Raw genomic sequence first — 11,781 nt, 5'->3', positions numbered from 1 at the left:
ATGCCTGGCACATAGTAGACACTTAATAAATGTTTATTGACTGACTGACATTGCTGTGAGGAATGCACTACAGGTAAAATTATTATGCATAGAATGCAATTTCCTTGAGGGCAGGGATTGTTTTGAAGTCAATCTTTATATCTTCATGGCCTAACACTAAGCCTGACACATAATAGGGGTAGAAAATATGTAATATACAAATAAATGAATAAATATTCACTAAATTGAAACACATGAATTTTGCTGATGAAGAAACTAAGACTCATAGAATGACCTGCCCAGGGCAACACAGCTAATACATATCAGAAGTGAGATTTGAACTGAAATTTTTCTGCTTCTAGGTCTAATACACTATTCACTATACCACATTACCTTTTCATAAAATTCAAAATAGAACTAGGGAATGTGTTGGGGGTGGAGTGTTAAGGAAAAGGAGGCAGCATGGTTGGTATAGCTGGGTTCAGAGCCGGAAGATCTGAGTTCAATTGTCTTCTCTGCCACTTAACTCTGTGTGACCTTGGGCAAGTTTAATGTGAATCACATTGAGCTCTCACATTCTCTCAGTATGAAAATCAATGTTTTGCTTAATAACTCCACAATGAACCTCACATGAGAAGGGAACCCTTCTATTTTTAAAATAAAAACTTTTTTTTACATTGATTTCAATGATCATTTCCCGTGCAGTTCATACACAGTAGAACAAAAAAATATCGTTAAGATAAATAGATCACTACATTGCCCATGCTGGACAACATGTCACATTCTGCTCCTGTAGTTCACTGTCTCACAAATGAAAGAAAGAAAATGCCTCACCATCAGTCCATGAAGATTGTATCTAAGCTACCTTTCTCACCTCATTTTGTATTGCTCAGTGTGATGTTTCACTAGGGGCTAGTCAAATTGACTTCTAACTATTTTTTGTATATAGCACCGCTCTATTTCCTGTCTACTCTACCTCATGCCTGGAACACATTTACTCCTCAAATCTCTCTCTCCCTTAGAATCTCTATTCCTCCTCAAGAACCAGCTCCCACTCACCTTCTATATGAAGCCTTTTCTAATTCTCTAGCAGCTAATGCCCTTCCCCTAAATTAACTTTATATTTATTTTGTATGCACACATTATTTCCTCCAATAGGATGTAACCTCCTTGAGAACAGAAAGTATTTCATTTCTGTCTTTGAATCCTCAGTACCTGGCACGTAATTGGTACTTAATAAAAATATGCATCAATTCATTGCATTGATCAGAATTCTGTTGTCTTTCAATATAAAGCCTCTAACAAAAACAGTGTTCTAACCTAGGGACAGTGGAACTTTAGAGCCCGACATAAACTTTTGCCTGAGGTTATTTCAATCAGAGAATTTCTAATAATAGCAATAACTATCATTTATATAGCACTTACTATATACCAGGCAGTGTGTTAAGTGTTTTACAATTATTATCTCATTTGATACTTCCAACACCTCTGGGAGGTAGGTGCTATTATGATCCCCATTTTACAGATGAGGAAACGAAGGCAGAAAGAAGTGGTTTGCCAAGGGTCACACAGATAACAAGTATCTGAGGCCAGATTTGAACTCAGGTCTTTCTGACTCCAAACCTGGCATTGTATTCACTGCACCACCTAGCTGTCCCATTATTCCTTTTCTTAAGACACTGGGCCAGGGGTTGAATCTGAGAATGGATACTGGATAAGTCAGGTTACTATGGTTTATCGAGAATTATAGTTGTCCCCACTCTATGTCTAACTGTGAGAAGCCCAAACATTATGATTGTTATTGAATCATCAGATCTAGAGTGTCTTATCGTTTTAGCGTGGGGTAATTGTTTTATCAAATGAACAAGGAGAATCAGTCTAGCAAGAGGGAAGGGGGGGAAGAGAGAGACACAGAGACAGAGACAAAGAGAGATTGAGAGAGAATGAGAGGATAAGGAGAGACAGCACCATAAAACTTTGTTACACACTGTGGAAGCATAATAAAACTCATGTTCTGGTTCAACTGGAAATGTGAAGAATTATTTTCTCCAGAATAAGTCCTTTCCAGACTTTTCTCTTTAGTCAAATGTGTAAAAGGTCAAGAATAAAGGATAAGGTACCTCAAAATAGATTTAGGATGGAAACCAAACTTTTGTTTAATTAATAGCAGGACTCCCCAACCCTACCTAAGGTCTCTTTTCCATTCCAGTATTGAACTATTGATCGTGTTTTAATTGATTGATCCTTGTCCTTGATGAGAGTAGTCAAGGAAGGAAGGGATTGATTTTAATAGATCAAATGACTATTGTTCTGTATCATTCACCCCCCCCATTTTTAAACATATTGTGACCTTTTTCTAATTTAAAATTCCTGTAAATGTTGCCTCAAATTGTTTTAGGATTAAGTATCTGAGGGCATGGGTGTGTGTGGCCTATGTCAGTTCAGGCATTTCTCTCTCTAAGTTAGACATGTTTGGATTTAGAATCATAATAAATTAATATTAACTGTTTCTGGCAGAACGTGCCTAAAATAGAGGTGTCAAGATCACAGGAGGTTTTCAACACTCTCAAGTGCTGGCTGGACCACTTCAAAATGTAATTGCAAAACATTTAACAAAATAAATAAAAATGCAATAGAATACAGATAATGTCAATATGTTTTTTAAGTCAATATGCCCCTGAAGGAATTCTTATGTGCCATTTAGTGACCCTTATTTCTATCTGAGTTTGACACCACTAAAACACAAAGTACAGTATTAATTTATTTTTTACTTCAAAGATACAACTCAATGTTTTATTTTATTATTATAGTCTTCAATTTAAAAAAATATTTTATTTTATTTTTTTCAGTTTCAAATTCTCTCCCTTCCTCTTCTCCCCACTTATTGAGAATGCAAGAAAGATAAAAACCAATTATAAATACGTATAATTATGCAAAAAAATCCTGCATTAGTCATGTCCAAAAAAAAAGAAAAAAAAAAGAAAAGAAAATATGTCTCAATCTGTAAGCTGAGTATATCAGCAGATAATGTTTTATGATGAGTCCTTTGGAATTGTGGTTGGTCACTGTATTGACCAAAGCTCCTAAGTCTTTCAAAGTTGTATGTGGCAGATTTGTTGTTTCATGTACAATCATCTTTTTGTTGTGTTATATTATGGAAATGCTTATTTCATTCCATAAATTAAAAATAAACAAAGTTGATTATCTTTATAATATTGTTGTTATGTACAAATATTTTTTCTGGTTCTGCTTACTTCCCAGATTTTTCTGAAACCATTCCCTTCATCATTTCTTACACACAATAGCATTCCCTCATGTTCATATTCCATAACTTCTTCATCCATTCTCCAATTTGTGGGCACCCCTTCCGTTTCTAATTCTTTGTCACCACAAAAAAGAGTTGCTATATTTCTGTACACATGAATCCTTTCCCCTTTCTTTGATTTCTTTGGGGTATAGGTGTAGTGGCAATATCACTCGTTTTTTGGATATAGTTCAAAATTGCTTAAAATGGTTGGACCAGTTCACAATTGCAACAAAGTACATTAAAGTATTTGTTTGCTCACAGCCCTTCCAGCATTTATCAGTTTCTTTCTTTTTTTTTTTTGTCAATTTGGCCAGTCTAACTGATATGAGATTGTACCTCAGAGTTATTTCAATTTATATTTCTTTAATTATTAGTGATGTAGAGCATTTTTCCCATGTGGGTTATTGATAGTTTTGATTTCTTCCTCTAAAAACTGCCTGTTTATATCCTTTGACCATTTATCAATTGTGGAATGACTCTTACTTTTATAAATTTGAATCAGTTAAATATCTGTCTTAAAAGTGAAACCTTTATCAGAGAATTTGCTGGAAAGATTTCCCCCTCCCAATTTCTTGCTTCTCTTCTAATTTTATCAGCACTGGTTTTGTTTCTACAAAATTAAAAAAAATACCATGTAATCAGAATTGTTCATTTTTACTCTTGTGAACTTCTCTAACTCTTCCTTAATCATGACCTCTTTCCCTATCCATAGATCTTAGGTAATTTCTTCTATGCTCTTCTAGTTTACTTACAATGTCACCCTTTATGTCTAAATCTTGTATCCATTTGGAGCTTATCTTGGTATATGGCTTGAGATGTTGGTCTATACCTAATTTCTGCTGAACTATTTTGCAGTTTTTCCAACAATTTTGTCATATAGTGAGTTTTTGCCATAATAGCTAGTATCTTTGGGTTTATCAAACATTAGATTCTTGTGTTCATTTGCTTCTAAGATTGCTCCTCATCTATTCTACTGGTCATTCTCTTTATTTCTTACTCATAACCAAAATGGTTTGACAATTACAGTTTGTAGCATAGTTTAAGTTCTGATACTGCTAGGGCCATTTTCTTCTCATTTTTTCCATCGATTCCCTTCATATTCTTGACCTTTTGTTCCTCTAAATGAATTTTTAAATTATTTTTTCTAGCTGTATGATTTTTTAGTAGTTTGATTGACACAACACTGAATAAGTAAATTATTTAGGTAGCATTGTCACTTTTATTATATTGGTTCACTCTGCCCATCAGCAGTTAGTATTTTTTCAATTATTTAGATCTGCTTTTATTTGTGTAAAAAGTACAAAACAACATTTCTGGGGAGTAAATTTTAGATCCATCCACCTAATGAGCTCCAAACAAACAGGTTTTCTAAGTGTTCTCGTCCATTTTCTTGAGTGTTGTTTTTTTTGCCTCAGGTCATCAGGCAATACATTGTCCGCGATGCACTATTTCCACCTTCTTTTGGGCACAGTATAGTGCTCCCAGCACACAGCTGTTCATTGTTTTCTCAGTCTTTGAAGAGCCTATTCTGATGCAATAGTCTTGTTTTCCACTTTTGGGGCACTGGTAGGGCATCAAACAGGCACATGTATACGTGGAGGCTGAAAAAGGAGAGGATGTTATTTGCCACAGACCTTAAGAAACTGTTTTCGTCTAATTCTTTTCCAGAGTACCTAGCTCCTCAATATGACTATTATTCAGTTCAACTAAACAAATACTATAGAATAACTACTGCATTCACTTATTATTCTAAGCTAGAGATGCAAAATTTAGATAAGATACAATTCCTGTCTTCATGGATGTTACAGTTAACGAGGAGTAATTTAGTTGGTTGAACTATTGGTGATTAATTTAGATAAGAGGCCCCCAATTAGTTGACCTCCCGCTACTAGTTAATCTCAAATCCTACTAAACTCCTTAACCCTTCACATACAGATAACCATAAATACACAATAACTACCTTAGAAATGTATGACAGTATATAATAATGACCCTCTCAGTCAGGGATTCTTAAACTTTTTTGTATCACAAACCCCTCTGACAGTCTGGTGAACCCTATGGATGTCAAATGTATAAAACAAAATACATAGGATTATGAAGGAAACCATTTATTTTGAAATATAATTATCTATCTATATCTAGGTGAGAGTTGAGTGAATCAGGTGGGCATCAAAGATGGATGAGCATCAAAGATGGATGAGCAGTCCTGAAAAGGGCTTAGCAAGCCCTCACACCACAGGTACTTGTCCTCCCTGAACATTCCATACACCCTAGTATAAGTAAAAGGGTCTTATTCTGTCTAGAGTTTCCAGCTAAGGTATGGAGGAATACTATTTAGAACACAGAGAAAGGAATTTCTATGGAGCAAGTGGGCGTTGGAATATGAGTTTCCATATAGGTTTCCCATAGGTTCTTAGAGTAAATACATCTCAGTGAAATTGTCTACACATTTTTTTTTCCTTAGCATTCTGTGTGATGTCAGTTCACTCTAAAAGAGAGATGAAGGAAGATTTTCTCCTCACTATTTTTGAAACCTTAAGTTATGTTGTAATAATGATAATGATAGTAATAATAGTAATAGCAATAGTTAAAATTTATGTAATATTTTAAATTTTACAAAGTGCTTTTCATATATTACCTTATTTGATCTTTGTAACACTTTCTGAGGTAGGTACTATTATTATTCCCATTTTACAGATGTGAAATTAATTTAACAAATTATTCCCATTTCTTAGAACCAGACTGAAAAAGTAACAATGCTTGCCACATATTAATAAAAGATGGCAGTGTTGGGGTGGGGTGGGGTGTGTCACTGTACCTTCTCTCCCTGGACATGAATAATGTCATTTTGGAGGCAGAAGACTCGCAGTCATGCTGCCTGGTACTGGCCTCAGGAGCACTTTGTTGCATTTCAGGGAAGGGGAATAGCTTTCTTAATCTGGTGGTTAGCTGTTGGTCTGGGAGTGACTACCAAAGATTGGACTTTGTCTTTGTCTGACTTTGTACAAGAGCTGGGTTAAAGGCAGAAAAAAAAGCCATAGGAATTAGACATGCCTTACTATTTGTATTGAAAAAGAGCTTATTCAAAAATAATAATAGCTAGCTTGTACATTATACTTTGAGGTTCACAAAACACTTTTTGCATACCATCTCATCAACTCCACAGCCCTGTGTGTGGGTAGGAGCTATTAAACCCTAGGCTGAGAAAGCTTCAGTGACCTGCCAAGGGTGACACAGCTAGGAAATATGAGAGGCATGATCTGCACTCAGCAGTTCCTGATTTTGGAACCAGTCCAACACTTTTATACCACCTAGCTGCCTCTAAAACAGAATTACTCTTGTCAAGAAAGGGAAGATAAAGCATCTCTTCTTCCTCCTCCCTCATTGCACTTTGTTAATTTCCTCCTCTCTCAGCCTCAGTTTTCTCATCTGCAAAATGGAGATATTAATAGTGACTACTTTACAGAGTTATTGTGAGGATCAAATGAGACACTACAAGGTGTCCCAAAAATCTTAGTGCAGCTTGAAGTTTTAATAACTAAAAGGTTTCAGCTTAAATATGTACACGTAAAGCACTTCGTAAACCTCATAGGACTAGAAAATGTTTAGTTATTGTTACTGATGTTAGTTATGATTATACTATAAGCTCAGACCTCAAACATAAGCTTTGTTTTTCTTCTGGAGCTAGCTGAGAACAGTCAAAAGAATGATCAGAAAAGATATGTGGACAATTTTGGAGAAGAGGACTTGGTTTCCAACCTAATATCTTGAAAAACAGCATTTGGTTACATAAGGTAGGTGGTAAAAGCATTCGATTTAATCAGGAATTTCTCAGTTCAGCTATTTATTTATTAGCTGTGTGATCTCAAATAAGTCATTTCACCTTAATAGGCTTTGTTTCCTCATGTTTAAAATAGACTGAAATAGCTGGTCTCTTAACTGTTGTCTAGCTTCGAATCCTAGGAATTAATAGCTAATAATAATAATAATAATATGATAATAATATTTATATAACACTTACTATGTACCAGGAACTATGCTCAGTGTTTTACAATTATTATCTCATTTGATCCTCCCAACAACCCTGCCAGGTAAGTACTGTTATATCCCCATTTTACAGATGAGAAAACTGAGGCAGACAGAGGTTAAGTGACTCATCCAGGGTCACATAGCTAGCAAGTGTCTAAGGTCAGATTTGAACTTAGGGCTTCCTGAATCCAGTCACAGCACTAAATCTACTGCTCCTTAGCTGTCTCTATTAGAGCAATTTTAACCTCAGATGTTTAATTGAAAAGAAAATTCTTCCATTAATTTGCAGAATAAACACAGAGACAAAGGCTTCCACCTGGAGTGTCTCTAGTCTAACACATCTGGATTTCTGTCTGCTTCCCTCTCAGTGGGGAGCGTGGTGTCTGGCCATATCTTTCCTGGCAGACTGGCTTGACACGCTGTGTGCAGCAGCCAAGGAATGGTTTACAAATTTACAAGAAAACTCACTGCTTTCACCCTGGACTGTGGAATAAATAACAAAGTCACACAATGTTGTTGACACCCTGTTCTTTCAGGGACTTTGCATGAACACAAAAGGCTGTGGGGCAATGCACTTAAATGTGGACAGAACACTCATTTCCTTGGAAGTTATGAAATGTAAATGGCAGATGTAGTGAAGGGATGGCAGGTTGAAACTGACAGAGTTAATGTGCTCCTTCCAGAGGCAGGGAAGACAGAGACTTTTTATTTCCACTTATTCAATACAGAATTGCACTTTGTTGGGAGGTAGGTAGCAATGAGAAGATTAGAGACAGGGCCTTCTGAAAAAGGGGAACTAGGAGAGCCAAGTCATTTTTACCGAGTATAATTAGCCAGATGATCATCTGATGTATTTGGTCAAGTCAAGGAAACAGAGAAAACCAGTAAGGTAGATAGTATGGGTATGCCCTCAGGAAGCTTATTGTAATACAAGTTTCATGATTCATGTTAAGTACTTTGCTTACAAAATAGTTTGAAGTAACTTTATTCTATGGATAAACACTTTATAGATAAAACATCCTAAGATTATAAATGGCAGAACAGAAGCCAATGGACATTGGTAGAAGGAATTTCCTTATTTAGACGCTCCCAATACCAATGAAATCACAGGTTTGGTCTGAAAATACACCCACACCCTGCCCTCATGAAAAGTAATTCTTGGAAGCTCAGTTTCATCTACTTTAATATATGGCTTCTCTTCTGATTAGTGAGTCCCTGGCCTGGATCACCATTTCATGAGATTCCCAGGCTGTGTCTTCACTCCTAGCTCTCTGTTCCTTATTCTGGATTTTTCTGTCTCTTTACCAGTGGCCTTGCTCTACTTCCTCCCTGTTCCCTCCCCTTTTAGCTCCATTTTATATGTTGTTTTCTCCCACAAAATCGTAAGATCTTTGAGCTTTGGGACTGTCTTTTTTTCCCTCCTCATCTTTGTGTCTTTGGTGCTAACAGAACAGTGCCTGGCACATAGTAAATGCTTAATAAATACTCTCTCTCTCTCATTTGTCTCTCTGTCTCTGTCCCTCTGTCTCTCTCTCCCTTTAACTATCACTATCTCTTTATCTCTATCATCATCATCATCATCATCATCATAATCTCTTTGTCTCTGTCTCTCTCTTTCTGTCTCTCTGTCTCTCTCTTTCTCTGTCTCTGTCTCTCCCTTTAGCTATCACTATCTCTTTATCTATCATATCTCCATCATCATCATAATCATCATCATCATCATCATCTCTCTGTCTCTGTGTCTCTGTCTCTGTGTCTCTCTCTTCCTTTAGCTTAATATTCAGGACCATCTAATAGTTGACCCCAAACTACCCTTTCAACTTTATTTCTCTCTTTACCTCTGTATAAACAGAAGCTATCCTCCGTCTTCCAGTCAGCATGCCATAGTCCTGACTTCCCACATGTGTTTATGTGATTCTCACTCTGTCCCCTACCTTCAAAGCACTTCTTCCCCCTTCCCTGGCTCTTCAAATCCCACCCATCTTTCAAGCCCCAATTCAATTCCTTCCCTCCAGGTCTTCTTCAACTGCTCCAAAGAACAGGGAGATCCCTCTTTTTTCCTGAACTTCTCTAATTTACTGTCTGTGTCAACCATTTGACACTTGATTATTTTATAATGTTAGTTAACTTTAAAATGTGTGCATTGTAATTTCCCCCAACTACATTGTTGGCAACTTGAAGGAAGAGAATTTATCTTAACTCCTTGTTGTACTTTTACCTTCCCCATGCCCAAGCATTAAACAAAGTCCCTTGTACAAAATCAGTGTTCATAACTATTTGTTGATTAATAGACTTTTTGTCCAGAATTTAAGAAATCTAGCTTACTACACAGAAAAAGTACATGTTGGGTAATCTGGAGTTAAATGACTCCATGCTGACAAAAAAAGCTAGTGGGACTGGAAACGAACATATTCGGAACACTATGTCTTTCTTTAGATTGGGTAGATTTGAGAGGTATGTGAGGAGATACACATACATGACCTTGGACAAGTCACTTCACTTCTCAGAGTCATCTGGCTCCTCATTTGTAAAATGAGGTGGTAGTACTAATCTGTAAAGTCACTTCCAGCCCTAATAGTCCACAGATCTCTGTCTTTCTCTTATAGAAAATAGAAAGCCATTGAAGTCTTGGGAGTTGACGAGTGACATAACAGTAGTCTCTGTTTGGAATATTTGTCTGGAGGTGAAATGAAACATAAATTGGGGTGGGGGGAAACTGGAGCCAAGAGGCTAGTTAGGTGGCTATGGTGTAACGAGGGTGATAGGACTGAGCATGTACCTGTGCTCTGCCCCTTGCTAAAGGATGTGCTCAGTTAGAGGCTTCTAGTGAGACCCTAGGGGAAAGGGGACAGTGTAGAAGTGGACTGGTGACTGAGCCAGGGTTCAACAGACAACCATTGTGGTCCCTTCTAACTTTCAAATATTTTGATTCTGTGATTCTGCCCTTCAGCAAGGGGCCAGAGCACATGTGCCACTAGAAGTCTTCCAAGTTCATGCTCAGCCCTGTCACCCTTGTTGTGATGGCAATAGTCCAAGACCTGCTGGATCCAAAAGTCTAGGCCTCTAATTCTATGTATTATTGTTACAGGTACCAGCACCTCAGGGCCCATACTTTTCCCAGGATGTATCAGCAGAGGATACAGTAGTTCTTAATAATCCTTTCAATTCTCCCCATGGCAATTGAACCCAATTTCCTGTCTCAATTAGTCCACATTGTTCCTCTTCTGTCATTTTTCTACCTGGCCGGAGGGACCCTAGGTAGGATAGGAACAGTAGAAGGCTTATCCATGAGGACAGGAGATGGGGAATGGGGAAGGGGAGAATGTTGTTCCTCAAAGGAGTCCCTTTCACCATGGGGTTATATACCTGCCACAAGTGCTATGATGGTAACATCCATGGATGGCATGGCTGTGCTTCATTCATACTGGGCAATTAGAAACTCTTCATCTTCTGGTGCCTCTCTGTCCCAACCGTCCTCCATGGCCTAGCTCAAAGACTCCTTTCTCAGGAAGCCTTCTCACATCCCCCCAGCCAGAAATGACTGGCCCAACTCTGTGCTTTGTACTCCCCCTTTGGTACATCTACTTTTTCTTACACTATTTGTGGATATGTCTTTCTAACTAAAGTATAATCTCCATGAGGATGAGGGTTATATCTTTTGTCATTTCTGTCTCCCTCATATTGCCCAACAGAGTGATTTGGAGTTGCAAATAATAGGTACTGGATACATTTTTATTGAATAAATGTTGAACTAATAAATGTTTCCCATTAAATTGGTAATGGACATTCATGCAGTGTAGGTAGAACATTTTATCTTTATAAAAATGATTCTGTAGTGGATGAGGGGTGGGATGGAACCATTATGATTACTGCTTAAAAGCAAATTTTGTGATTTTCCTGATTTCATGTTTGTGATTGAGGCAAGACTGCATCAAAGTATGTGATGTAATCAAGACCCGAAGTTAATCAAGAAAAGATTCAATTCAGCTCATAATTAAGATCATTTAGCTTGTTGTGGCCAAAAGAAAAGCCACTGAGAAAAGGAGGGGATCTGGGTTGTTGGTTTTTTATTTTGTTTTTTTTTTAAGCCAGAGACTACATTGATGGGAAAGCATGCATATTGATGCTATTCTTTGCCAGGCACTACCAAGAAGTGTAGTCTGTGACACAAACTAGTTAAGCAAGATTGGCACCAGCAGACGGGATTTCAGGGTGGAAATGCTTTCTGCTTTATATTTGTATCAAGGATCAGAACATTGCAAAATGCTCAGACTAAAGTTCTTGGGAAAGCCCTCTGGCCCACTTTGATAGCCCCAGGACATTCTGTTAATTTGCATAAACAATGGAAAGATATATGAACTTTGGAGTTCTTCTTTGAAAATATGTCAACTCTTGAAATCTGTGGAGATTTCAATGCAGCTATTATAGAAGAAGTAATAACAAATACAAAGATTTTGATAGAATTT

At 37.2% G+C, this 11,781-nt stretch overlaps 1 protein-coding gene across 3 annotated transcripts in view; it reads right to left on the bottom strand.

Moving 5' to 3' along the window:
* Positions 1-4,478: 4,478 nt before the first annotated feature.
* C6 (complement C6) overlaps positions 4,479-11,781 on the bottom strand; it is a 69,799-nt gene continuing 62,496 nt past the window's right edge. For all 3 annotated transcript variants that reach the window (XM_020996319.1, XM_020996327.1, XM_020996337.2), the window contains one exon: positions 4,479-4,887. In XM_020996319.1, coding sequence (XP_020851978.1) covers positions 4,706-4,887 — 182 coding nt within the window. In that variant the 3' untranslated portion in view covers positions 4,479-4,705. The remainder of the gene's footprint in view (positions 4,888-11,781) is intronic.

The sequence above is a fragment of the Phascolarctos cinereus genome, unplaced genomic scaffold (assembly GCF_003287225.1).
Source record: "Phascolarctos cinereus isolate Bilbo 61053 unplaced genomic scaffold, phaCin_HiC Scaffold_4;HRSCAF=312, whole genome shotgun sequence".
Taxonomy (NCBI): domain Eukaryota; kingdom Metazoa; phylum Chordata; class Mammalia; order Diprotodontia; family Phascolarctidae; genus Phascolarctos; species Phascolarctos cinereus.
Note: the sequence above shows the minus strand (reverse complement) of the source record. Positions and strands in the feature narration are given on the sequence as shown.